The 27,953-nt window shown below is 47.4% G+C and overlaps 1 protein-coding gene across 6 annotated transcripts in view; it reads right to left on the reverse strand.

Annotated features, from left to right (window-relative positions):
* COL6A3 (collagen type VI alpha 3 chain) overlaps positions 1–27,953 on the reverse strand; it is a 59,115-nt gene that overhangs the window by 5,726 nt on the left and 25,436 nt on the right. For all 6 annotated transcript variants that reach the window (XM_065669615.1, XM_065669611.1, XM_065669613.1 and 3 more), the window contains 35 exons: positions 26,691–27,311; positions 24,976–25,575; positions 23,785–24,387; positions 22,582–23,184; positions 21,172–21,518; positions 20,618–20,696; positions 20,131–20,276; positions 18,676–18,768; positions 18,222–18,275; positions 17,134–17,205; positions 16,264–16,290; positions 16,104–16,148; positions 15,941–15,994; positions 15,705–15,767; positions 15,243–15,308; positions 14,537–14,590; positions 13,987–14,022; positions 13,417–13,479; positions 13,050–13,112; positions 12,279–12,341; positions 11,556–11,618; positions 10,982–11,032; positions 10,389–10,424; positions 10,221–10,283; positions 10,046–10,108; positions 9,364–9,396; positions 9,215–9,251; positions 9,096–9,107; positions 8,452–8,945; positions 7,497–7,596; positions 6,296–6,994; positions 5,001–5,109; positions 4,085–4,368; positions 2,841–3,101; positions 1,047–1,121 (listed from right to left, as the gene is read on the reverse strand). In XM_065669615.1, coding sequence (XP_065525687.1) covers positions 1,047–1,121; positions 2,841–3,101; positions 4,085–4,368; positions 5,001–5,109; positions 6,296–6,994; positions 7,497–7,596; positions 8,452–8,945; positions 9,096–9,107; positions 9,215–9,251; positions 9,364–9,396; positions 10,046–10,108; positions 10,221–10,283; positions 10,389–10,424; positions 10,982–11,032; positions 11,556–11,618; positions 12,279–12,341; positions 13,050–13,112; positions 13,417–13,479; positions 13,987–14,022; positions 14,537–14,590; positions 15,243–15,308; positions 15,705–15,767; positions 15,941–15,994; positions 16,104–16,148; positions 16,264–16,290; positions 17,134–17,205; positions 18,222–18,275; positions 18,676–18,768; positions 20,131–20,276; positions 20,618–20,696; positions 21,172–21,518; positions 22,582–23,184; positions 23,785–24,387; positions 24,976–25,575; positions 26,691–27,311 — 6,132 coding nt within the window. The remainder of the gene's footprint in view (positions 1–1,046; positions 1,122–2,840; positions 3,102–4,084; positions 4,369–5,000; positions 5,110–6,295; positions 6,995–7,496; positions 7,597–8,451; positions 8,946–9,095; positions 9,108–9,214; positions 9,252–9,363; positions 9,397–10,045; positions 10,109–10,220; positions 10,284–10,388; positions 10,425–10,981; positions 11,033–11,555; positions 11,619–12,278; positions 12,342–13,049; positions 13,113–13,416; positions 13,480–13,986; positions 14,023–14,536; positions 14,591–15,242; positions 15,309–15,704; positions 15,768–15,940; positions 15,995–16,103; positions 16,149–16,263; positions 16,291–17,133; positions 17,206–18,221; positions 18,276–18,675; positions 18,769–20,130; positions 20,277–20,617; positions 20,697–21,171; positions 21,519–22,581; positions 23,185–23,784; positions 24,388–24,975; positions 25,576–26,690; positions 27,312–27,953) is intronic.

Consider the following 27,953-nt stretch of genomic DNA (forward strand, 5'->3'; position numbering starts at 1 on the left):
AGTCAGATATGAGGTCCATGCTCATCCTTTTCAGCATGAGCAGCCATACCCCAAACAGCAGCTTCACAGCTCTTGCTGGGTGAATGCCTTAAGCAGCAGCATCTCCCTGAGCTCTCATATCACCTCAGGGAAAAAATGAGCTACAGTGCAAGTGCAATGCTTAAAGAAAAACTTAAGAATGATGATTCAGGGATGAGTTGTGGATGCCAGATCTGTAGCTAGTGCCTGCGCAACAGGGCTGTGCTGATTCATGAAGGCTGAGAGCCCTTCCAGAGCCTTGGTTGCAGTCTGGCATTTACGGTACAATGAGTGTAATCCTAATGTAAAATGTCAATAAAAGCAGTGAGATGACATATTAATATGTACAGTGATTATGGGTTGTTAACATAGGTTGACAGGATTAACAACACACTGGGAACTGACATCTTGCTCATTTGGCAGTTTACTAGATAGTGGCACTATCTTACCACTTAGTAAGGTGGTGTTTTCTCCTACCACTAGTGGCAGAGAAAGAGGAGATGGGCAGAGGGGTGAAACTGGAGGGTTTACCTCTGGTTAGCCAAATTTATGCAGAAGTTTGACACTAGCTCCCACGATCCCTGCCTCTGGTCAAACCCTTGTTGGGAGCTGTGTGTTATACCAAGGAGCCAAGACCTATTCTTCACCTCAAGTGGGGAGAGAGGGAGCAAGTATCAGGGGATATTCTGCATCCACACATGCTGAGGAGGCCATGGAGCACAGCTTGGCCCTGCAGAGTAGCCAGCGGTTGGGCCCTGGCTCATCTCCCATCCCTGTGATGGAAACAGGACCCAGTTTGCATCCCTCACGAAGCTCACAGCAACTTCAAGGGGCTCTGGATCCAGCATTGGCCAGAGACCTGAGTACAGGGCTCAGACCTGCATGGCCAGGAATGTCATCTCTGTTATGATCTGTTGGCTCTGGGTTTAGAAGTAGGCAAGGGAAAGATGAGTGCAAGTGTCCAGGTTCCCACTGGGGTCCTGGCAGAGCTCCCCCACCCCAGGGTTCCCACTATTGCCCATACTCACAACTCTCAGGACCTTCCAGTGGCTCTGTGTTGAGCATCATGTTGGCCACAGACACCTTCGGCTGTGCTGGGGTCTCTGTGGGGCAGAAGCAGATGGGTCAGTCGAGGAGAAGGGGATCTGTGGCAGTGCCCTCGGCACAGCCATAACCAAACCCACCGGCCCCAGCTCCAGCACAGGACACACACAGGCTGCAGGAGTCAAGTCTGGAGCAGTTCACCACAGCACATACAGTTCAGAGATGTTTATTAGAGGCAACTGGCTTGATGACCCCAGCCAGCAGCTCTGCTGTGCAGTTGGGCTCATCCTTGGGGGTGACTGCAAAGAAGCATCCTCAGGGCTCCCAGTCACCCCCCAGCACGTGACTGTAGAGGGGCTTCGAAGGAGCTGGATACAGCCTCTCTGTAGCCAGTTCAGCTTTGCTCCTCTGGCCTTAGAAATGGCAGAAAACAGTGTCATTCTCTAAGGGAGCAAATAGCCCATGGTGGACCTTCTCTTGTTCCCCTGTAGCCCTCAAGGACTGTCCATGAATTGCATGCCTCCCAGATTCCTCCCATCATGGCCTCACATCCCTCTAGGAACTACGCTGATGAGGACTGTCACTTGTGATGGAAAGGAGAACATGGTTCATACTGCACCATGTTCTGCACAGCTGCAGCCTATTGTATCCTCAGGAAAACCTGTGGCTTATTTTCCATGGGGATGTGAGGGGGCTGCAGCCACAGGAGAGGGTTGATTTGCTTTTTTTCTGGTGAGAGTATGGGGTGGGGAGGCAGTCCTACCCAGCACTTAGGTGACAGCTGATAGAGTGTCACCACTGCCTACCCCATTTGCTCTTGTTCTAGATTTACTCTGTGGCAATGCAGCTTCCCTGGGTATTGAGAGCTCCAGCTCAGCACATGAAAAGGTTATTTCCACACGCACTGATGTCTTTTCTCAACATTTTTGTGGGAATGTTTATTGCTTTTGAAGGTAAGAGACTTCAGACCTGACCCAAACCCACTGAAGCTAATGGAAAGGCTCTTCGCGGGCACTGAAATTGGCTCTGAGATGCCAGCACTGGCAGGACCAGTGCAAACTTCTCCGCAGCACCAAGCCAAGCCACATTTGTGCCAAACCAGAGTAAAAAAACCCCAACCAAACAACTTGGCTGTGTCCTAGCAGCTTTTGGCCATGCCAAAGTGTTTGGTGAGGTTTACATGTGATCTGGACACATAGAGCTTGAGTACCCAAAAGAACAAACTCTCTATTTAATCTCTTATTTGTCTTTTTGGGTTGCTTTTGTTTGGTTGGTTTTTTGGTTTTTTTTTTTATAACGGCGTATGTGAAGTAGATGGGTGTCCACAGAAATGGTGATTGGAAAGGAAGCTTTGCTTGCTTATTGTGCAATCAGGCTGGACTGGATTTGGTTTGCGTTAACCCACTTTGACTCTTACTGCTACTTAGAGCAGTGCCACCTGGACCCCACCAAGACCCAATTTGCAAAGCCTCCTGCACACATATTAAGACAAACCCCGCTCTCAGATCAGCTTTACTTCTCCCACAACCTATGTTGGTTTAACACCACTGAAGTGTCAACTCGCATGTTGTAAAGCGGCACATTCACTGCATTTCACAACCAGCTCCAGCTGCTGGTCTGGGGGATGCAGGACCTGCAGTGACACAGCTGAGCATTGCCAGGGCTCTAATTATTGGTCCCAACCAATTGCCCATCACTTACGTGGGGACTTTTCCAATTCTTTTGTGCCCATTTAATGAAAACACAGATGTTGTGTGTTTTCCTCAGCAGGTACTCACTTGTGCTGAAAGTCCCTGTGTACGTCACTTTGGGTTGGGATTTCTGGTAGCCAATAACAACAACAAGGTATTTCTGTCCACTCTTGAGGCCGTGGATGATATGCTCAGTGCCTGTCAGGTTTTGGTTCTGCACCAGCGAGTGGTCATGCGCAGCGGTGATGGAGATCTCAAATGTGTAGGCACTGTGTGGCTCGGGGCTGGCCCAGCGCAGCCTGGCACTGGTCTCAGTGACATCGGTGATATGGATGTCGTGGCTCTTTGCTGCAAAGCAAGGTCAGGAGAAACATTAATAAAAGACTTGAAGAGGAAAGATCTCAGGGGAGAGGTGCCTCAGTGCTACGAGATCTCCTTTCCAGTCCACAGCAAATAAATCTGTCTACAGGCAGTTGTGGTGTATGCAAAACAGGTTCTGACTTCTCCATCTCAGATGTCCAACCTAACAAAGTTGACTGCTTTTATTTATTGCTTTCCATTTATTATTTACATGGGGACATGAATTCACTGACTGGTTAAGTGCCCCTGTGCTATGGCACACGTTCTTTTGTTTCTTGTCCAGCCAGTGCAGATCTGCCTGCACCCACTTGCAAAAACACATAGGAAAACCCCTTTACATGAGCTATGCTCATATGAAAGATTTTTAGCATTCCCAAATACGTCTCCACACTGTTTCAGTGGTGAACTAACTGAACTATTTATATTAGCTGTCAGAGAATTCAAAAAATATCATGGTATGAACCATCATAAACAGCAAAATTTAACCAAGGGGGTAATGATACAAGGAAAATATAGAAAGCAATAGGATGTACTAGACAGAGAAGTGGTCTGTCACTGTACTACTGAGCTGAGCAACAGATGATGGATTGTCCCATAACTCACAGAATGGTTTGGGTTGGAAAGGCTCCTACCCCCCTGCCACAGGCAGGGACACCTTCCCATAGACCAGGTTGCTCATGTCCTGTCCAGCCTGGCCTTCAACACTGTCAGATTTAGATGTCCTGCTTGTGTTTTGCTAAGAGGCAGAATGTCTCCCACCTGGTTTTGCACAAAATCCTCACCACAAGTTGACAAAGCCTTAACCCCCCAACAAAGAGCAGATTTCCAGGTTTGCACCTAAAGCAGGAAATCTGGCCTCTCAGTGACATTTCCCATAGGAATAATCCCCTCAGAGAGGAAGAGAAGCCACAACCCACCGTGGTACAGACCAGCCAGAGGCACAGCTCTTGTGGGGAGAGCCTTCCACATACCTTGTCTTCTCCTGCCTCCTGACACAGCCACTGTGGAGTTGGCAGCGGAACGGCCAGCGACTTTGGCATGGGCAGTGGTGCTTGCCTGGACCACAGTGGTGGTGGCATTCACCTCGACCACGGTGCTGGCCGGGGTCTGGTCAGTGGCTCTGCTCTGGGCTGTGGTGCTGGCAGTGGTGGTTCTGGTGCGGGTACTGGTGCCTGCAGCAGGCTTAATGCTCACACTGACCGTGGTGCTGCTGGCACTGGGGGTCCGGCTGATAGTCACATTGGGTGCCACGTACCTGTGAAAGCACAAGCAGTTGCTATGGTTTTTTTACCTTCCCTGTTTAAGCAGAATTTTGGAACTGGAGAGGATTTGACATAGAAGCCATTAGAAAGAACAGACCCACCATCCCCTTACCCCTGAGGTCAATAGTCTATGTCAGCTTTAGATGTGCCCACAGCCAAGCAATGAACAGTGCCTATCACTTGGGGCACAAGTTATCTATACATCAACTGGACACACATAAGAGTGAATTCAGTAGATCTGTAGCATGCCTGATTTCCAGGGGCTTGACCTCATAAAGCCAGGAGAGCTTTGTGCCAGCAATGAATGAATCTTGGTGACATGAGCTTACTCTTCTGTTTAGAAACTATTCTATGATGGATCCTGTATATCAGGTAGTCCAGGGCAGCCCAGCCTCTGAAAACAGCTCATTGAGTGGAAAATCCCCAAATAATAGTAATTTCTGGAATTCCTGACCTACATGATGACAGTAGCATATACCTCCTTCATGTCCTCTGTACTACAGATCTAAATATAGAATTTAGCCCAAACTTAAAATGATATGTGTACTTGTCTACCTTTCTCTAGCTTACTCCCCCAGACAGGAGCTAGGAAAGATGATTCTCTAGCAGACAAACCACTGCTTACACTGCTCTCTGCCCAGTGTGCCCAGGGCTCTGGCTCTTGGCTTGCTGGTCATTCTGGAGCCACTCACACTGTTTCCTCAGCTCTGGAGATAGGTAGAAAGCAAAGTTGCCTAGAGACAGAGAAAGGATGTCATTAAACACTGATGTTGAGCATGGTGGTTACCTACCAAACCACATTACATCTATTTCTCCATTTATTTATTTCTAAAGGAAACAACTCTTCTCTTCCTGCTTGCTCTAATAACAGCTATGGAATATGTTCGGTGTAGCTACTGAAGCATCCTGGCCTGGTAGGCCAATTGTTACAATAACAGTAAGAATTCTTATTCTAATTTACAAACATGATAGCAGTAACTATAAGATTCCAGAGGGTGTATGTGTGTCACATGTGAACAGCTTGGTTACAATCAGGCACTTCCAACCACACACTTAACATCAGAATTTTCCAGGACCCCTGTAAGCAGTAAATGGAAAAATCAAACTGAGAAAACCTAAACATTTTTTCCAGGGAAAGATGTGTTCAGGCTTCCTTCTTATTTAGTGCAAGACATTCCTGAATCAGTGGGTTATTACTCCAGTAGACTGGTTTTCAGGGCTTTTTTGATAAGACTAGCTTTCTTAATAAAGGCCCAAGTCTCGTCCTTGCTGGCCAGGTCTATGTAGCATCTCTAGCAGTTGGCTGTAGCTGAAGATCCAGCCCAGGCTTTCTAGCTAAGCTAAGATGCAAGTTTTCTAGGCACAATCCCAAACACAGCAGCATTGTTTGTCCCTAAGCAAAGAACCCTGTTCATCTGGTCCTTAAATCTGCATAGAGCAACTCCAGATCTCAGCCTGACCCATCCAGATGTCTGCTAGACGTGACACTTGTGCTGAAGTTGGGAAGAAAGATTTGCTGGGTGTTCAGGGAGTGCAGGAGGAGTGCTGGCAGGCTGCAGAGGACCAAGAGCCCCAGCAGGACCAGACCTACGGGATATGTTGCAGATGTGACTGGCAAGCCATGCAGGACTGAGTCAAACAAGACAGAACTGCACACGCTACGTGGCAGGCCAGCAGAATGCATAGGATGGGCTAGGAAATCAACAGTGAACAAAACCCAACTAAGCAGACCTATGAGCAGCAACAAACAGACCAAACAGTACAGAACATATAAAAAGAGACTTAACTTCATGGGACCCACTGCCCAAAGAGGCCAGAGACCACCCAACCAGGCAGGTAGACCAAACCTGGCAGATTAACCCCTCTGAAGTCACATGTTGCCCCTTCCATAAGACTTTGGCTGCAGGATGTGATACTTACTTCTAATGAAAGAAGGCAGCAGTCTCCCAAAGCGCAGTAAGGGCTCCTCATGAAGCTCTCCTGGTTTATCGACCAATTTGAAGAACACATCATTTGGCTCACTAGCTAGACTATAGATATTTTTAACATCCACCTTCCTGCCAATGCCCAAGACAACAAAGAAATACCCTTTGCATTTTGCACTGGTAACAACCTTCTGCAGGTACTCAAGCTCTTGTTTATTCACTTTTCCGGTCATCATCAGAACTATGACTTTTATATCCCGAGGGTTTGGTGCACTTTCAAAAACATGAGCCATTGTGTGTTCAATTGCACTTCCTATAGCCTTCGTGCCATGGAGCTGGGTCATTTGATTGTGCAGGTAATTGATGATCTTCTCTTTGGACCCATAATCAGTCAGTGAAAATTCAGTTTTTACTGGTGGGAAGCTTGAGTTGGTTTCATATTCATAAGGAGCTTGCTGGAGAACTGCTACTCTTGCATGGTGCTGAGATACTTTTGGCTCAGAGCTGATTTCCAGGTTACTTACAAGGTGGGAAATGTACTTCTTCATCTCATTGAACTGCAAAGGAGTGGTGGACTCTGAGCTATCCATGATGAAGGCTATGTCAGTGTCTATATCTGTTGGAGCTGCCCTTCTGTCTCTGAATACAGGTCTCTGACTACCAAAACCACAGACGGGATCAGGATCACACACATCTAGGGAAGAAAAATAATAGGTTTAACCTGGAGGAACTGAAGATAACCCTCTCTTGTCATCGTAAAAATCTTGTGTCATATGAAATGCTATCAAGCCTTGACCATTCACTGGTCCATTACTTGACACCAAAGTCATTTCATACCGAAACACACTTAAGTATGCATTTACTATTTTTACATGCTCCTTTGTCCAAAGGGATCCCTGCAGTACTCTGTCATAAATGGCGGAAGGCCACATTTTATAGCGTTTAGCTATTGCTATTTGGGCTGTAAAACTGGGAACAAGCCAAAAAAAGGAGCTTCTCTTTACAAAGAGGAGAACACCCAGCAAGCCTCATTCACAATGCCAGTGCTTCCTGCTCAGCCTAAGAATACGAATCCCTTGTCTTCAGCAGCATAAGAGCTGACTCCCAACTGGGCTTCCCTTCGGCACCATTGACAGCTGACTGCTGCGTGACCAGAAGGATTTGGCACTGTCTAAAGGAGAAATTGGATGCTTTACCCAGACAAATGTGACAAGTCAAGAGCCTCTGGATAGTTTCATTCAGCTGACTGCTGCTGGTAGGCAGAACAATTGCATGTCCAACCGCTGTGTTGTTGATCTGGTTAGATGCAAACACAAAAACATGGTGTTAGTAATGCTGCCTTCCGTTGTTTTCAGCTCAGAGCAGGGGAGGGCAATCCAAAACTCTAAGAGATTCTCTACTCAGCACGCTTCTTTTGGTGGATCCCATTTGGAGGACTGTAATGCCTCCAACACCAGTTAGTGAGAATAGTTTGGAAACATAAAATTCCAAGAAAAGAGTTAAGCACTTGAACCAGTGCTCAGCATGCTCATCTGGGTTTTCTTTGTTGTTTTAAAACTCTGTGCATCCATTCTCCCTCTGCCAGCAAAGCTAATGTACTTCCCACCCTCTGCCTTTCTGTCAGACCTTTATCACTATGGGGACTGTCTTCACTACTGTTTCACACCACACCTGGCTTGCTGGGCTCATGATCTGGGAAACAAATGATCATCACAGCCTCAGCAGCCTTTCACAGCATGTGCTGTGGTTTGAATTTCTCTCCTAATAGACTTAAAACCATAGAATGGTTTGTCTTGGAAGAGACCTTAAAGCTCATCCAATTCCAACCCCCGCCACGGGTAGGGACACCTTCCACTAGAGCAGGTTGCTCCAAGCCCCTGTGTCCAACCTGGCCTTGAACACTGCCAGGGATGGGGCAGCCACAGCTTCTCTGGGCACCCTGTGCCAGCGCCTCAGCACCCTCACAGGGCAAAACTTCTTGCTGGAAAACTTGCTGGGTGACTTTGCTCAGCAACATGTTCTCAGCACAAAGCACCTGAAAAGACTTCAGAAGCCACCCACTGCCTGTTGGAGCAAACACTGTCAAGGTCCCCAGCAAACCAGACTGAGCTCATAAGCCAGAAATGAAAGAAAGGGTGCATGATCCCCAACCTCCAGAGCTCTGGTGAGAACTGGGTCCTGTCTGCTGGTTAGGAACACTGGCATGACCCCGGCATCGTAGAGTTTGAGGACAGCATCGTTGAGCTGCGAGGAGGCTCTTGTGTCACCGTTGCTGAAGAAGACAGCCACCTTCCTCATGAGAAAGCCGCTTCGGGCACGCTTGAATGTATTCCTGGCCACGAAGGACATGGCGGTCTCCAGGCTGCGTGGCTTAGTGGTCAGGGTTGCCTGGAAGTTTTGGATCTGCTGGAGGAGGCTTGATTTCTTCCTGGCATCAGCAAAGCGGATCTCGGTGGTGACCTCATTGTTGTAGGTGACCAGAGCCACCCGGGCACCCCGAGGACAGTTGCTTTCAGCAATGGTTAAGTTGTTGACCACTCTGAGCACAGTTTGCTTCATCCTGTTGAAAACCTCCCTCACAACACCCGAGGAGGTGTCGATAGCAAAGGCCAGCTCGGTTGGGAAGACAGGACACTCCTTGGGACCTGCCAGAAATGTGTGTTGGGAACAAACAGTGCCCCAGACAGCTGGCAGGGTGCAAGGACTGTGTCCTCGGCAGGGGTAAATCATTCATACCACATGCGTGGAGAGAGCAATTGTGGCACACAGTCACACTAGGGTTGAAGATGACTTACCATAGCAGCAAGCTGTGGGAAAGATAAGGAAAGAAAGGAGTTTGGTCAGTGCCATTTGTGTAACATGACAGGCATGCAAGGGTAGAGATGGGGATTTGGCAAAGCACTTCTGTACTCACGGCATTTGTCTTTGATGTTCCGCACAAGCGCACATTGCTTTAGAAAATGAAAGAGGGAGAGAAAAGGAAAAAAGAGACCTGTGACACAGCCAACAAAAGAGTACAAAGAAGGAACAAAGAGGACAAGAAGGAACTTATACCACACTTACATCTCTGGATTCTCCTTTATCACCCTTAAGTCCCTGTTTAAAAGAAACAAAGAGAAACTGAGTGCAATGTGTATTTTTCAGGGTGCCCCCTGTACCCAGCTGGAATAATTACTTAACCATAGCTCATGAAGAAGCTAAGGGAAAACCTGCTTGTTTTCAGGTATTTCCTCATGTGTTTCCCCATGTGAGAAGTAAACCTAGTTGAGGTCAAACCCAAATGGGACATTTACAACGCTCCAGGTTCATGTGCAAAGCAAGCCAAGTCACGTTGTCCTTTCTAGGGTGCTCTGTGCCAGTCACATTTGGTCATAGACCATGTCCTGTGTGGGGCGATAAATGACAAAGAGCTGAGAACTTCCTAGAAGGAGTATGAAGTGACATATTTGTCATGGGAAAACCCCAGTTCCTGATAAGAGCCTGTCTATTGGGTTTTGCCTTCTGCTGTGCATTGCAGTTTTAGAATGGGTGAATATTTATCAGTTAACAGCTAGTTAGGAATTTATACAGACACATCCATGACAAATAAAAGAGGAATTTGCCCAACTTGAAATCAGGAGATGGCAATGGAAATGTTTTTCAAACCCTGACACCAACAGGGACTACCACATTTCTAAGGGAAGCAATCAAGAACCTCTCAAAGGGGGAAGCGAGAGGCTCCATCAGCAATGCAACAAACACTTACAGATGGTCCAGGGTATCCAACCTCTCCTTTCTGACCAGGTGCCCCAGGTTCTCCTGAATTTCCCTAGAAAGAAAGAGCAGAGAAGTCCCAGGAGCATGTGTCAATGCTTAGAAAAGATGTATACATCTTCTAGGCTGTCCATGCACAAGGGAAGGTGCCATGGGGTCCCACTTACTCTGCGGCCTCTGTTTCCTTTAGGTCCAGGGCCTCCAGCAACACCGCGGTCACCAGGTCCACCCTAGTCAGGGATAAACACAAATAGTAGCTCTAAACCTGCACAGGACGACAGGTAATTGCTACATCACTTGGAGAACGAATGCACAGCTCATGGGCTGCACCATACCTTGGGCCCTGGGTAGCCGATGAAGCCACGTTCTCCCTGAAACAACAGGAAGGTTTGTTTGAATATGGTTTAGCAAATTAAGAGGGTTTTGCAGGGAGATGTGTACCAACTGCAGGGATTAACTGATGAAGTAAAAAGGGAGCAAGATTGCAAAGTCAGTGTGCAACTTTGTTCCACATGTGATTAATACAAAGAAAGCAGCCACTCTTTTCAAGGTCTGGCTGCTCCTCTGGGGCTAATTTCAACTGTAGAGGAGCTGTCAGAGATGCTGAAGCATTGTTTTCCAAGTCCCACAACAGACATTCGTGGGGGTATCTGGCCAAAAGGTTCAAAAATATTGTGCTTCCTCCTTGGAGAACCTCATCTATGTAGGCGAAACTAAGACAAAGGCAGAGGGGAAAGGTTTTAAGTATCTTGCCTGACTTTTTTATCAGTGTACACACTGGGCTGATTTTTGTCCCTGTATGTATGTGACTTCACTTAGGCTCTGCCCTTGCCCATGTGCACTGCAGACATGGGCTACTTCCTTGTCCATGGTAACTCATGTTGAGCACATGTGCATACACCTATGGGCACACTGAGCATACACCTACCTTTCTGCCTTTAGGACCTGGGCCACCAATTCCATCTCGTCCATCATCACCCTAAAATTGGAAAACCAAAGCCATTAATATGCATTGAATGAGAATCACTTAAACCTCACAGATCCAGCACCATCAATACCCAATCAGAACCCATTTATGCCACAGACTTGGAGAAGTGCTTTTATAGATTAAATTATTGCAAGAAAAATAGCACAAAAAGGTGGGGCCGAAACTAGAAGTCTGAATTAAAACTGCTTAGTATATACATGATAACCCAGGTAGAAGTCAGCAACGAGGAGCAGCTTAGGAGGTCAATCAATACTAGGGGTGTACTTAGGGGTGATCTCTGAGATGTGAAAAGTCACTTTTCAAACGAATACAATTCACCTCCTTGAAGATACTACTGTTATAACTCTGCTCACACCACCTTAAGACATAAAGCTGGTTTCTCTTTCTCAATTGAACTATGTAGGATGCAAAGTCCACAGGGAGCTAAAACCTCTGCTGGAAAGGGCTGTGCCCCATTTACCACAGAAGGTTCAGCCCAGCATCCTTAAAGATGTGAGTGTATGGCCACACTTACCATCTCTCCTCGTGGGCCTTGCTGTCCATTTGCCCCTTTGGGTCCAGGGTTTCCAGGCTCACCCTGAAAACAGGAGCATCTGTTAAAGTATGTCCTGAAACTCCAGGCAACTCCAAGACTTTCCCACCCCATCAGCACTGGTTTCCTTATACAGAGCAGTCTGCAGTTGTCCTTGCAGAAGAAAGTCATGACTGAACCTACACAGGCAGTAATGCTACAGAACACTTGCTCTTTAGTGGGACACCAGAGACCAGTCAGCTCCAACCACAGGATGGGGTTTTCTTTTCATCAACACTGCAAAAGGGAAGCTCCCAAGCTCTGGAGGCCTTGTCAGTGCAAAAGGACAGTGGAGCTGCCATGGAAATGAACCAGTGTGTATGAGTGTGGAGAGGTAAAACATAAACAACATGGTTTCACCTATAGGGAGTCTGGAGAGATCTAGCACCCACCTTCGTATGTGGACATCAGCTGAGAATTTGCCCTGGAAAATTACTTGGAAAGTTCAGTTACTCAATTACTTTTCCCACTCTGTTCAATGAAAGAGAAGCCTAATGAAACAGCCAGAGCATAGATCCTGTTCTACTCTGCACTGTGCAAGCCAGTGAAAATGAGCTAATTTTGCTCCAAGAGGTTCATCTGAAGTATATTTTTTAAGGTCACTCCTATCCAGAAGCTTGTCATCACTCTTTTAGTTGCTGATACCCAATGCTCATGAAGACAAACCTTTAATCCCAGCGGACCAATCCTGCCACGCTCTCCTGGGGTTCCTGGAGGTCCACCACCAGCCTGGAATGGAGACAGGGAGAGGCATGTTGGCAGCATATCAATAAAACTGGGTGCCAGAAACTAAGGTATTGGGTGACCATAGAAGTCATGTATTAACTACCAGGGCTGGTGCCTCTCAAAGCACCTTAGGAAGTTCAGAAGTCTAATTCACAGTTGGGAAGAGCTGAACAACCAGGTCAGTTCAGTGCAAGCGTCAGCAGCGACTTACATTGTCCCTGGAGAACCCCCCTGGGAAAGGGGCAAACAGGAGGGGCCAAGTCCTGCTCAGGATGGGGAAATGCAGGATGTGCCTGGCTTTATGGCCTCAAGTCTTGCTGGAGTATGCAGCAGGAGGGAGAAATGAATGCATGGGGGGCCCCAGCAAGCATGCAAGATGGTTGTGCTCTGGCATCAGAGATGTCCTGCAAGTCACTTCAGGCTTTAGTTAAGCTCACAAACCATCATGGGCCAAACGATTAAGTCCTGACCCCTTTATGTTTGCTTTGAACTCTTTCTCTTCTGTAACTCTTGATCAAGAGCTCTTTAGCATAAGCTGAGAGGAGAATCATACTGGAAGAGCGTGTTATAAGAGAGTTAAACAGAGTTGGAACCCTAGAGGGTTCCCCTAAAGGGAATAGGAAAACACATTGGTGGCATCTTATTAGTTCAGTGAGATGTTCTTGCTGAGTATAGCTGGGTCAATGGCTGAGAAGCAGCAAAAGGGTTTACCCTGGGTCCAGGAACACCCTGTTCTCCTCTGATGCCTGGTGTGCCAAGCTGGCCAGGAGGACCCTGTGTGGGGAGAAAAGAGAGGCTGTGTCACACACATGAGCAGAAACACAGCAGTGCTATCCCAGGTCGCAAGGGAAAGCAAATGCTACAGCACCCGAGAGATAGTTGTCAAACATGTCACAGCTTGGGTGGTACAAACAGGATGGCTCGATGTCCCTGGGCAGGACAGCCAGGCCACAGTACACCCAAAAATACCCAAATCCCAACAGTCCTCACTACTGAGACTCGTTGAGGAAGAGGCTGTGATGAAATAATGCAACAGTATCACGAGGTAAAGCTTTTCCTTTGCTATAAGCTCACTCACCTGTGGCCCTCTCATGCCTTGTTCTCCAGCAGGCCCTGCTTGACCAGGTGAGCCCTTGGTACCCTTGAAGTGCAAAACAGGACAATGCAGGTTAGCATGGGTGAAATGTAGTCAACACCAAGGAAAAGCTCAGGAGATCTCAGGGCATTTATTAGCTGCGTAAAGAGGAGGGGAGGACAGCTGTCTGGGATGTTTATTCAGGATATGGTTATAGCAGAGAATAAGCACAGAACTGGTGGGTTAATTCACCTCCTGCAATCAGCGGGCATCAATCTCCTTTATGCTTTGGCCCCATTACACTACTCCAGCAGCAAGCTGAGACAAAGCATCTGGCCAGGGAACACTGCAGAGGACGGGCAGCCCCAGGCACACGGATGGCTGGGTTTGCACTGAATCCAGCAAGGAGCATACAGGGAGATGAGCCTGAGGAAAAGGGGAAAAACTGGGAGGAGAGAGGAGACAGAGAGAAGGAAGCAAAGCCTGTATTTGTCTTAGCATGTCTCTGGGTGCTGTGGCTGCCTGGCTGGTGGCATGGCAGGAGCCCCATGTGTTGCTCCCATCAACACTTACCTTAACTCCTATCGGTCCCCTTCGTCCTGCCATACCCTGCAGACGAACAAACAATGAGACTTGTTACTCAAGTACATAATCACACATTTCTCTGTTGCTTTTAGATCCATGTATCGCTACTTCTCTTAGTCCAAAATTGCGTTTGAATAGCTTAAACTACCAGGGAGAGAGGGAGAGAACTGTCTTGTATCAAAGCATGTTCTCTCCTTCCTTGCATCTCCCAACTCTTCACCAAATAGGTGAGTTGCTCCCTCACTCATGCATGCATGCCAGATACCCATGCCAGAGTCAGTCAGAGGTAGCTTCACTGGTCTGAGCACTGAGTTACTTGAATGGGAATAACCCAGATTAGACCTTTAAAGTCTATAGAGGCTGGGGAAAAAAAAAAAAAAATTTCCTTTTGAGTTTTCTTGGGTTTTTTTATTTGTCCAGGGTTTTATTTAGGTTAAAATCCTGATAGTTGTGAAACAAAACACATGGGGAAGGCGGGAGGGAAAATGCCATTGTTGGTTTAAGCTAGGCCCCTTCTAAGTGTGGGTCTGGAGCTCACCTGCCTTCCAACTTCACCGTCCTGGCCATCCAGCCCCACTGGTCCTGGCTCTCCCTAAGGGGGAAGCAAAACTTAAGTGAGAGCCCTGAGATGAACAGCACTGGGGAAATAGGTTCAAGTCTCACACAACTGATCCTCCATGCTCTCACACAAGTTACTTAATATTCCCACATCAGTGCAAATCCTTCTAACAGCTCACAGAGACTTTAATCCAGTTTCTGAGCTAGCGCAAGCCAACATTTTAGTTCTTTGGTAAATGCCTCCTGACATTTAGGATAAATTTTTATTATGAGCTGGTAAGAAAACAATGGGGTTTGAATGTTTTCCAAGTGTGTGAAGCTTTTTCCCAAAGGTTCCAGGTGAATCAGGGCTGGTATCAGGTCAGTTATCACCTGAACACTTCTGTGTTCAGACCCACATGAACATATGAATTCAATTTCCAAGTACAAACTTGTTTCCAGTGACAACATCCCCAAAGGCATTGTATAAAATTAATGATAACTTTTCACACAAAACATCTTCTAAGCTCACATCTTCCCAAAGAAAGGTTGCAAAACAACTCTTTCTCTTGGAAAAGTATTCCTCCTGGCAAGGCCCGATGCGTTGAGGAACCCTGCACTTTTTCGGTAACATCCTTTCTTCTTACTTTCTCTGTCCTATCCCATTGTAAAAACCAAAGCAACAAAAGACAACAAAGACACTTTACCATTTGTCCAATTTCACCCTTTTGGCCTCTGGATCCTCGTTGAGTATTATCAGCTCCTGAATCCCCCTGAATGCAATAGAGCAATGAGATACATCTGTTTAAGTGGGACATGGAAATCAGGCATCAAACTGCTCTGCCACGGTTCAGAACCAAGTTTTCTTTTCCTTTTTGACTGAATTAGATAAAATATTGTTGTGTTTTCAGACAGACACAGCTTTTCAGCTGAGAAATAATCACATTGAAGGAGAGGATGAAGGAGGATTTCAATAGAATAAAACAGTGACTGACAGGTTGGTGCCAAGAGGCCTGTGTTACACACAACACCTCCGAGTCCATGCTCTGTCGCTGGGCCAGTCACTGTGCAGTGACATTTCTAAGCCTGAGTGCATGCTTGCTGATGAGCCCAGGACTGGTGGAAAGCGCATGGGAAACCAAGGCGATACCTCAGCACTATTTATTTACCGGGTCTCCACGGAGCCCGCGGTCACCGCGCTCTCCTCGCTCGCCTTTAACTCCCTTGTCACCCTGCGGGAGGAGACAGAGAGTCAGCAAAAAGCAAGGCCTTGGCTGCGTTCAGTACCTCTCTTGCCGCGCACCCCTGCCCTGAGGAGAGCACGGGGGGTTCCATCCCCACCCCCAGGCCCAAATTCTCGTTTTCAGCACCATTTAGCCCCGCTGTAAACGTGGCAAGAGCCTACCCTCCTTCCGGAGTATCCCTTCTCTCCAGAGGAGCCAGGCAGACCCTTGTCTCCCTAGGAAAGAAAAACACCTCAGGATATTTGCTGCTTTCAGACAGAAATATCTCATTCATCTTCACCAGAATATCTCATTATAAATAAAAAACCAGCTAAAAGCACTAACCTCCTCTCCATCAATGCCATCCAGGCCCATTTCTCCCAGTTCACCCTGTGGAAGAGAGGCAAGGGGCAAATGCTCAACATGGTGAAAGGGCACAGGGAGGAGGACACCACCGTCCATATGCTCACGCTCACTGCTGTGGCATGAGGAGATAGCTCCATACCTTCTCTCCTGGGAATCCCCGAGAGCCCTGAAGAGACCAGAAAAGGGGGTTACTCCACTTTTGCCCAGTTCACCACTGTGGGAAGCAGTGGGGCAGGGGGACTGGGCCTGCGGGCAGACCCAGAGCCAGGACCAGGCCACGAGAGCAGGGCTTGCTGCACCAGGGTTCGGCTGTCCCTTATTTCTCTCATCTTCCTCAGCTGCCTCCTCAACACTCACGCCAAGATAAAATGTGTGTGTCATAGCCAGCTGGTCCAATAAACCAGCCTACTCCTTAGCCACAATTCCTGCTCCACTGACTTCCTTTTCTCCCTGCCCCTATTTTTATATGAATCCAGATCCAGTCCTGGTGCCTTTGTCCAAGGCTGAACAGCTTTTTGAAGAAACTCAGTATCTCAGATGAATATTTCCCATAAATATTACAGATTTCACTACCTTTTCTGGCTTGTGGCTGCTGTCCTGAACCATTTGCTCAAGGTTCCTCTTTAAAGCAGCAGCCATGGCTCACTTTTCTCCCTCCTCCTCAACAGATTTCCATCCACACACCATCCCACCCCTGGGCCAAGACACACATTTCTTGTTGCTCAGAACAAACCCATCTCTTCTCACACCTTTCCCCTAGAGCCTGCATAAAATAGATCAGCCTTGTTTGCAGATTGAGCCTTGGTCGCGAGGCTGCCCTTCTGTTCTTCAATAGCAATGCTAAAGCTATGACACCAACGGAAGCCTTGGTGTTTGGCCACGAGGACAACACCACTCAGGTGGATGCAGCAGCTCTTGTGTGGCATCCTAAAGCAGCAGGAGTTGCCCTTGGTGGACTCTCACCAACTGGACTCTGGGTCTGCTCCAGGAAGGCTGCTTCTGCACATACCTTGGTTCCTCTGTGCCCAGGGCATCCCTGGAAACCCTGTGTCCCATTCACACCGGGAGGTCCACGCTCACCCTGTTGCATGGAAGGCAAAACACAATGGTCAGGGTTTGCCTGCTAAGCCTGTTTCTTCAGCTGACTGTACCCATCAGCAAGCACAGGAGGTGGCTTGGAAGCACAGGACTAAGCTTAGGATCAGATTTTGAAAGGCCAATGCCCAGCAACCCCACAATCTCCTGCCCACAACCTTCCTCATGCACAGACCAACTCCAGGCCTTCATCCCTGAGAAACATCCCTCCCAGGCTCTCAGCTATGAAACAGCTTTACGAAACTACAAAACTTCTCCTTCAAAATAAAACAAGATAAACCCCTCAGAGCTCTGCAAAGATGTCTAACCCCATCCTGACCTTAGAGCCCCATGAAAACATTGCCTCGCACATGATATCTGACAGCAGCATTTGGCCCTGCCTGTACTATTGGCAAAGTAATAAGCACCACCAGCCCTGTGGCCTCAGCTTCACCTCCTGGGCGTAATGCGTGGGGAGTTGTTTATTCCAGGGGTGACGTGGGATTCATTAAGAGCTTGGATGAAGCAGTGCTAGTAAGAAGTCATGGGACTCACTGTCTGCCACTGTGATGGATCAAAACATGCCTTCCTGGCCCCATTCTTGGGCTAACTGAAATCTCTCAATTTCACTGGGTACAGGTAATTTTGGCAGAGGCTGCAGCTTTAATGAAGTTGGGGTTTTTATTGTGTTCATAATCACTATGCCCAGCTCAGAGGTTTATTTGGACCAGCTGCAAACAATCCTACCTGCCTCGGAGGAGCAGCACACAGCTGTATCACATCAAATAATAGGAGCTATTGCCCCCATTGTGCCTTCTTCACTTCCCAAGTTGTTCCTTACTCACCCAGGAGGAACTGCGACCAACAACTCAGGCCATCAGGTGGGAAAACACAAAGTTCTGCTTGCTTTCTCATCTGATCCAAGCCCACATCCCGAGTAGAAAATATTTAGTGAAAAAAGCCTCCATTATGGTGAGGTCCTTTCTTTGAGCAGTACTATACAGAGCAGGTGCAATCACTCACCGGTCCTCCTTCATCACCAGGATAGCCTCCGTAGCCAAGATCACCTGTGGCACCCTAGAAGACAATCAAGAGGATTCTGCATTTCTTACATATGATCTCCCTCTAAACTGATACTCAAGATTTCCCCAGATTTGCACAAAGTGGCTGCTTGGTCACCTGTGTAAAGAAGCTGATGAAAGAAACCATCTCCTTTTGACATCCCTAAATACTTTCACAAGACACTTCACCCCCTCCTTCTTTTACAACACAGAGGCTGTTAGTGATGGAGGACAGCAGCTCTCAACCACTATGCATGGCCCAGGGTCAGCTTTAAAATGGGGGACAAACGGAGATGAGCTTCCTGTTAGCATCACCCACTACAATGTATGCAGCTTGAACAACACCCACCCATCACCACCATAGTGGACACTGACCTTGCATGAAAACACCCTTCATCCCCAGGTAAGTGACTTACCTTTGGTCCTATGGGGCCTGGCACACCTCTGTCCCCTCTCTGCCCTGAGCACTTGCACGGGACCTTGCAGCAAGTCCTCTCTGCAATGTTGTCCTGCAGCAAAATGCATATGAGACAACAACAAGGTGTTAAAACCTGGCAGGGCACCAGCATTGTAACTCCTACAAGCCCCTGAGTCTATGCAATTGCCCCTGTGCCAAACTTAACATCAGTCTGGTAGCATTCTGGGGTCTGTCTACCCTGAAACACCCATAGCATACCAGGAGAAGGAGGCATGTGTTAGCAGACTGGATAGGTTGCATGGTTAGGAAGCAGCAGTCAATTTTCTTTTGGACATCAGAGGCAAGGGTTTAAATAGGAACAGTGTGGGGCAGAATTTGTAGAGAGCATGTAGCTCAGTCCTGAGAGCAGTGCCGGTACTGAAGAGAGCAATCTCATCTCCTAAGAAACGTATGTAGAATAGCCCATAAGAAGGTCAGTGCAGGGAACACTTGGCCAGTGACCTGCAGGCTGAGGGCAGTTTGTGAGCACACAACAAATGAGGAGAAAAGAAGACAGAAAGACAGAAAGGGATTCAGAGAAATCACAGCTTGATTTTGCATCATCCTATAGGAAGGAAAAAAATCACTTTCTTTGCCAAGTACGTTGCTGGCTGCAAATGCTTCCTGCCAGCTTTGTACATTTACATCTTGAAAGGATTTCCTAGGCAACTGAATTATCTGGGGATGGGCTGAGGACTAGCTGTGATCCCCAAACCCAAGGTTTACTCCCAAGTGGCTGCATGCTGATTTGTGGAGAAGGGCCCAGCAAGGATACCACAGGGATCAGCAGTTAAGCCCAATCTTATTAAATCTACTGGAAAAGAAGCTTAATGATGCTGGTAACAGATGTGAAGTTGGGAGGAAATGGACATACCAAGCTTGATAGCAAATTTACCTAACAAACTTCAGAGGGACTTCATATATGGCAGGGAAGCAGAAGAAGAAAGGATAACTCCTTCACCTGTTAAAAGTGTGTCTGAAATACAGGCAGTTTATCATCTTGGAGAAAGAAACCTAGAAAGCAGGGCTTCTGTAAGAAGTTTAGCACTGACAAGGCATGACAGTGCATTACCAGCAAGGTTAAAAACCCAACAACATAAATATAGGTGGAGGGCAGGCTTTTTGGCACACCAGCTTTTGATGGTATCTTATCCTATCCCACTCGACCTAATCTCATGCGCTGTAGCCTTGGCTGGAGTAGTGCTTCAGGCGTGGTACGAGACCAGGCAGCGCCACGGTCTGCTCTTAGCTTTCCTTGCTGTGGCATCTGTAAGAAGCGCTGATGTGAGGCAGGGAGGGGAGAGGACCAGAGCCAGCAGGGTGTCATTCAGCCTCCATTCAGCCCCCACAGGAGATCCAGGGTCAGCTTTCCTTCAGCATTACAAGGCAGCCCTGCCTGTGCCAAGTCACTTACGAGCTGTTCCGCCAGCTCGAAATCCAGGTCCAGCAGATTGACTCGAAGGGGTCTGTTGTAGGTGAACCCACGACCGAACTCCAGCTGCATCACTCTGTCAAAATCACTCACTCGGTCCAGCCCGACAAAGATGAGAGCGTTGACACCTGACAGGGGAGAATCAGAAGGGGCTGTGTGATGGGGTGAGTGCTCTTCAGAGCCTGCACACCCTCCCCTGTAAGGATGGGTTGCTATCCACTCCTTTGATTGCAAGTAGAGCTTATCAGTTGAGGACAAGCATCTTCAAGCACATTCAGTGCAAGTTACCCAGGTGCCAGCTGGTAGCTAAATATCACAGGAAGGCAATAAAGAGCAGCAAGTGCATGTAGAAATCATGAAATCCTTATTCATTACTATCTAAAGCTGGAGGATTCATTAGAGAAGGTGGTAAAATGGGCCAAATATTAACATGGATTATAATCACTGCCCTGAAGAGTAAAAGAATTACCTTCTGCATGCAAAGTAGATGAAGTGGCCTCCAGCTCTTCTATCGAGTCATCTACACCATCAGTAAAATGGATTATAACCTGGGAGAGAAACAAATTTATATCAGGGCCCAGAACTTTTTGAGTACAAAACACAATCAAAGTGCAACCTGAAGGGCTTTCTTCCAAGGCATGCTTCATCTGAGAGGATATGGGGGAATTGCTACACCCTTTCCAGGCTATGAAGCTTTGCATTTCTGTGCCAGGTTTCTGTATATCATAACACACAGGTGTATGTTGCTAAAGCACAAGCAGGGAAATACCTGGAAAGCAATAGTTTGCAGCCAGGCAGTGCTCATGGGTACTGGCTGCAGCAATGCTTGGCAATTGTCAGGAAAGGACCTTGGCAATGCGTCAGAAACTAGTGGCACTTATGTCACCAACTTTATCATGAATACATTTATTTAATGAATGTTTTTTTATTTATCATGATTTCACTGTTGCTTTACCAATTACACTACATCAGAGGTCAATTTTCCTGGCCAACACCATCCCAGTGGCCTTCATTTTGTCTTACCTTGGTGCTGCCAGCGGGCGAGGATCTGAACTTGCTCAGGTAGGACCTCAGTGTATCAGCTGTGAGGAAATAGGGCCCCTGGGTTCGCATGCCCTGAAACCTCTCAAAGAGTTCAGGCTGGTATTCGGAGAAGTCCAGACCCTCCACGGGTCCCCCCCGAGCCTGGGCCATGATGGCTACCCTGACATTGGGCTCCTGGTTGCCAGTGCAGCTGATCCTCTGCATCTGTGTTATTCTGTTCAGCACAGACTCAACTCTGGACTCCAGACCTCTCTGGGAATTGAATATATTCTGGCCAGGCCCAACATCTGAGACATCGAAGCCAAGTATCACATCTAAGTTGCAATCTGAAAGGGAAATGCAAAAAGAGAAGAGAACGTTGCCATTGAGCAATGTAATTGTTTTACAAGTAATTACTTTCCCAATTGATTGTTCTGATAGTCTTAGAATCATCAGGTAGTTTGGGTTGGAAGAGACCTTAAGGGTCATCTAGTTCCAACCCCCTGCCATTGGCATAGTCCTTAGAGAAGACTCTCTCTGCATCAGGCACTGACAACATTTGATCCACAAGTGCCTTCTACTTCCTTTCATCTCAGTAATTATAAAGGGAAAATCTGCATTTCATTGATTTTATTTGATGTTTTCCTGTGCACTTGTTGCTTAGCACTGGGAGGAGCTGACCAAGACAAGCCCAACGGGAGTTTGCACTGTCTGCTTTTCTGCAGGAATATTTAGCATGGGCTTGGAGCCACCCTGCAGCCATTGAGCTGCCCATTGGTCTGCAGCACTGAGAGATCAGGCTGCTGGATGCCTTTCACTCGGCTCAGGGCTGCTGTGGCTCTCCTTCAGCTTCTCCAGAGGTTCAGGACACCTCTGCTCAAAAGTCAGAGGGCTGAGCTGTGGTCAGTTATCCTGGGAGCAGGACTTGCCGTACTGTAGTAAGTTAAGCCAGCTGCTGGGATTCTGTCCAAAAGCAATACCAGCTCACTTACTCACCCCAATTCCCCTCGCTTCACTTTTGAAGTAGCCAAATCATGGGATTCCTTCTTAGGGTAATTTTAGCTTAAACTACAACCACACATGTCCTAGCTTTTTCTCATATACCTGTCATGAGATCAAGTGGGCAAGAGAAATTCTGATTTCCAGCACACCATGCATGCCAGTGACTGAATGGTCAAGAAGCCCAACTGTCTTATTATACACACAGTAGGCTGAAGCACAAGAACAGGCAGCTCTCATACCTAAGGTTTTAATCCTACCACCATGCTGATAGAGGAGCTCTGAGCCCATGCCACACCTCAGGCTATATGCAAAGCAGAAGAGAAGGCTGGACAAGTCCATCAACATCACTGGATATTAAAAGCCACCCTCAGGAATGGCCTGAGCACATTATGAGAGGATGGTGCTTACCTCTTGTAACGTCCGTTGTTCCTGGGCACAGTTTCTCCTCCATAGCGGCTTCCAGCGTAACTAGAACCTGCTCATTGAGCTCAGACAGCTCCTGGACTGTGGATGCTCGGAAGCTCGTGGCACTCTCGCTGGCCAACCTACTGACTTCTTTCAGGTCGATGTTTCTGACACCTACTGCAAACACCTTGACACCTTTCTGTGTGATTTCCAAGGAGGCACTTGGCCCATCATCTGAGGACTTCCCGCCTGTGACAAGGAAGGCAATCTGGGGCACTCTCTGATCGATTCTGCTGCCGGCCTCCTTCACAAAGTGATTTGCCTGGATATGCCTGATGGCTGCACCAGTGTTTGCCACTAGTCCACCTTTGTAGATGACTTTGTTGATGGCATCTAAAATCTGAGGTTTGGTGGAGTAGTCCTTGAGGAAAAACTCATCAGTGACATCTGAGTTGTACTGGGCCAGTCCTACCTGGATAGAGTCACCATCCCTATAAATGGCATCCACCACAGAGTAGACAAACTGGAGAACTTCTTGAAAATTCTCTCTCCCCAGATTGATGGAGCCATCCAGCAAAAACACAATGTCAGCCTGCTTTTTTCCTCCTGGAAAGATTACAGAGAAAACACAGGTGTTAATAAGTGTTGGCAGCATTCATAATACTTATGATGCTTAGTGCTTTGTGAAGTGGCATCATGTTTCTCTCTCATTTAGATTAGATGTTAGGCAGAAGTTCTTCCCTGTGAGGGTGCTGAGGCACTGACACAGGGTGCCCAGGGAAGCTGTGGCTGCCTCATCCCTGGAAGTGTTCAAGGCCAGGTTGGACAGGACTTGGAGCAAGCTGCTGTAGTGGAAGGTGTCCCTGCCCGTGGCAGGGAGTTGGAACTAGATTATCATTTAGGTTCCTTCCAACCCAAACCATTCTATAATTACATATACATACAAGAAGAAAGGTTTTCTACAACATTTACTACACTTCATACAACTTTTCTTGGTTTTGTGATAGATACCCTCATCTTATTTCAAATTTAATTCTGTTCTTTCATACACTCAACAAAGTCATTGTCTGAGTGTTCCTTAAATTAATGCAGCTAAAGGGTTGGGATTCAAAAGGTGTTAGTATGGAAACATTTCATATGGAGACATTAAACAAGTTTTATCTGTGCTCTGTCCAGAGAAGTCTACAGGATGAACAGGAGTCTTACCTGGTCCTAGAAACCCAGGGGTTTCTGTTGTAGGTATTGGAAGCTCTTCAAGAATACTCTGCACCTTCTTTTCCAAAGTTGGGAGTCCTGTAAAGTCCTGGACCACAAGCACGCGCTCAGGATCATTGGTAATGACCTGCAGCTGGTTCCTGTCCACATTCCTGGCTCCAACACCCAGAGGTTTGATGCTCGTTGATGTGATCACGTTAGCAGGCCTGTTCACATCGTCCTGGGACCGGTCTCCAAGGATGAGAATGAGGTGCTGGGGCACTCCATCTTCTATCCTGCTCCCTGCAGACTTGATGAAGTAGTTCTTCACCACGTAGTCTAGGGCTTTTCCAGCATTCAGAGGGGACCCCCCTCTATGCCTCAAGCGGCGGATGGCTTGCAGGACAGCATTTTTGGACTTGTGGGTCTTCAGGTAGAACTCAGGGAAGACATTATTGCTGAACTGCACCACACCAATCCGCACCTTGTTTGGCCCAACATCCAGCTGCTGAACAATTCTGCTGATGAAATCCCGAATGTGAGCCAGCCCATCGGGCCTGACACTGTCAGAGGTGTCAATGAGGAAGACTATGTCCTTTTCATCACCAGAAATATCTGCAGAAATAAAGCAAGAAGAGAGGAAATTATGTGCAAAGTCCTTGCTTAAGCTGTGCAGAAGGATTCTTGTGCTATATCTGTTGTGTGATGTAAAACTGCAAAGCATATTAAAGCATGGTGCTTTAAGAAGCCTCTCCAAAAGAGCTTGTGTGCAAGTGTGTATTAACAATCTGACTCATACTCAAATCATGCATTTCTCAGAGCCTTATCTGGTTTGTTCATTAACACTCCTCTCTGGATTTGTCAGTGTTTCCACCTTCATTTTGCCCAGATTTATTTCTCTTTCCTGGATAGCTGCTAAATTGGAAGAAACAGTTGTACATATTGTGGTATTTGACTTGAATCAAAATAAGCAACATACTTGGGCACCTGACTTGAAAATCACAAGTTATAATGTATTTAAGTATGTGGGTCAAATTTCTACGTATCTGACAGTTTCCCTCTAAAACTGTACATGTGCTGCACTTCTGCTTTTAACTGAGGAAAACCTTGGTTTATAGAGAAGGCATGAAAAGTTATTTACACATTTGGGCAACATTTACTTGAACAGCAACACAGAAGCAGCTGGTGTTAGCAGAGCCTTACCTACAGAAGGTGGCACGTCTCCCAGCAGCCTTCTGATTTGGTCCCCTGTCAGGGTTTCAATAGGAGTCAGCAGCTTCTGCTCGAGGCTGGGCAGTTCCTGGAAGCTGGAGACTTGGAATACATAATCAGGACTAAGGGAAATCTGTACCATCTCCTCAGGATCCACATTCTTGGCTACCACCATAGGTGCCACCCCCACTTGTTTCACTTGGAGTGATGGGTACTCCAAGTCATCGTCTGACTTGCGGGAGGAGAGGATGACCAAAAACTGAGGGACGCCTTCCTCTATGCGGCTCCCGGAGGGCCGGGTGAAGATGGTCTTTGCCACAAACTCAAGGGCCTCCCCCACGTTCACCTGCTGGCCACCCTGTGGCCGCAGCCGCCGCACAGCGCTCTGCACCTCATCCTTGGTGGAGTGCGCGTTGAGCAGGAACTCCACATGCGGATGCTCACTGAACTGGACCACTGAAATCCTGGTGGTGTCAAAGCCCACATCCAGGTTGTTCACTATCCTTTCAATGAGGTCACGGATGAGGTAGAACTCCTGGGCAGCATAGCGGGAACCATCAACCATGAACACGACGTCCCTCTTCACACCCGCTGCAGGAAGGAAGGCAGTGGTCAGAAGATGCATCGCACACTGCTTATGGAGAACAGCTAAACTCATTATCTACATCACTGGCCCATGTCTTTGGCCATGGGGAGGCTGCTCATTGTTTCATTGCTTGTGATAGCTCCTGTGGCTCTCAGCAGGCCGGAGATATCAGAGAGACAGGACCAGTCTGCTAGGCACATCCACAGGGAGTGCAAGAACAGCAACTTCCAGAGCAAAGGAAGCAAGAGGGAGCAGGGGAGGCCTGCAACAATTCCTTCAGGGATCTCCATGCAAGGAAATGTAGCCTGGTGACATTCCTTACTCAGAGCAGGTTTCCAGGCAGCCTGGGGCTGTTTTACACTCGGTACCACCCCTCTATCTTTGGCTTAGTCCTCTAAGAAAACTTCTATTTTATTATTCTCTCAGCTTCTGCCTTTCCAGGATAAGTTTTTGCTTCCTAATACAATGTTTTCTGCAGTGATAATGCAGGACAGAGCCTCAATTATTGCTGAATACCACACTGATAAATGGGGATGGAGGAAAGCAGTCTGGTTCTGAAGGGAAGGTACTGATAGAAGGGCTTCAAACGGACTGATCTGGGATGCGTACCCTTCACCCCAGGCATAAGGTGGCTGGATTTCATTCTGAGCAAGACCAGAAATGGAAGATCTGATCCTTTTCTTGATGCCTGTTTCCAGCTTCCCTTCCCCCAGTAAATGCGTGTGGCAAATGTAACACACATCAGCAGGTCTTCCATTTAGCAGGAAGCTGGCCTTGATTTATAGTGGTGTGAAGACGTCCCTATAGCATCTAAATGACGCATTTTCCATTCCACAAGGAATAGCATGGACTTAAAATCCATCACAACTTAAAATAAGATCAAGGTATTAGCATTTATTTTGTGGGTCTTCCACGAGGATACAAGGATGACCTTGAGGAACTGGGCTTAAAGGTGGCTCAGCTTAAGTTACACAGCTCCTACCAATCCTAAAGTGCACCAACAGTGAGACCAAGATGGACTTGGGACCATTTGCTTTTCTCAGTTTGTGTTGCAACCATGATGTTATTAAACATCATATTCTGCCGCTGACTCTTGGTGCAGACACAAACATCTTCTCACCTGGGCTGGGTGATGTAAAAACCAGATCAGGGGCAAGTGACTCTATTTCTTTCTTGGTCAGGCGGATGACTCTGTTGGAGACAACCTGCTGCACCGTATCCAGCTGGCTGAAGTCAGGCACAGAAATGGCAAAATCTGGGAGGAAGGAAATGGTCTGCAGCTCTGTGATGTCAGCATTTCCAATCCCAATGCCGAAGGGCACGGTGCCACTTGTCTTCAGGACCACTGAGGGCCTCCTTACATCATCCTGGGACCGGTCAGCAGTCAGCAGAATCAGGAACTGTGGGACACCTTCCGCTATCCTGCTGCCACTCGACACAGTGAACACATTCCTGATGAGATAGTCGAGGGCTGCTCCAGTGTTCAGAGGAGATCCTCCCATAATCTTCAGCTCCTGGATGGCACTGATGAGATCTGCCTTGTCTTCATGGGTGTCGAGTAAGAACTCAGGTTGCACAGCACTGCTGTACTGTGCAACAGCGACACGGACTTTGTCACGACCAATATCCAGGCTTTCAACAACTCTTTGGACAAAGGTCTTCAGTAGAGGGAAACCTCTTCTGACACCATCTGAGCCATCGATTAGAAACACCACATCCTTCTTCTCACCTCTCTCAACTACTGTTTGAGACAAGTAAGGGAAGGGGGGAATAAGTAAGATTCTCTTTTGCAGTGGTTATTATTCTCCACATACATTGAACTGAAGGAGTACAAAAGCTCAGGGAGGGGAAACTGAGGAGTCAGGATGTATGGTTCGGTTCCTTTGCCAACAGATGCAATCGCTGGTGAAGAGGCAGATGGGTGGAAGTCAGTGGAAAATGCTGCGCAACACGTGACATGCCTTATCCACTGAGTCATAGAATCATAGAGCCATACAAAATAGGGTGCCAAGGGACTCTGGGTGCCATCTCCTACTTGAGGCTGGGAGAAGCTGGCTGCTCCCAAGGGGCCTGTGAAGCTGGTACATATGGCTTTGCAATATGCAACAGGAGTCTGGGGCATTGCATACTGCAGAGACGGTGCTTGCAGGGACGCAGTGAGAGATGGAGAGCTTTCCCGAGGCATCGCTGAACTTAGAAATAAATAATCCTGCTCATGCTCATGCAAAATAAAAACTTGCTGGTAAAGACACCCGAGTGAAAACCGTGAAATCTTTTCTAAAATGTGACACTGGGGATTTTTTTTAACTGATTTTTTATATCTTTACTAACTTCAAGGACAAAAAGAAAGATGAATTCTGACCAAACATTCTTTTTTAAAAAC

This window comes from Lathamus discolor, chromosome 3 (genome assembly GCF_037157495.1).
Source record: "Lathamus discolor isolate bLatDis1 chromosome 3, bLatDis1.hap1, whole genome shotgun sequence".
NCBI classification, from domain to species: domain Eukaryota; kingdom Metazoa; phylum Chordata; class Aves; order Psittaciformes; family Psittacidae; genus Lathamus; species Lathamus discolor.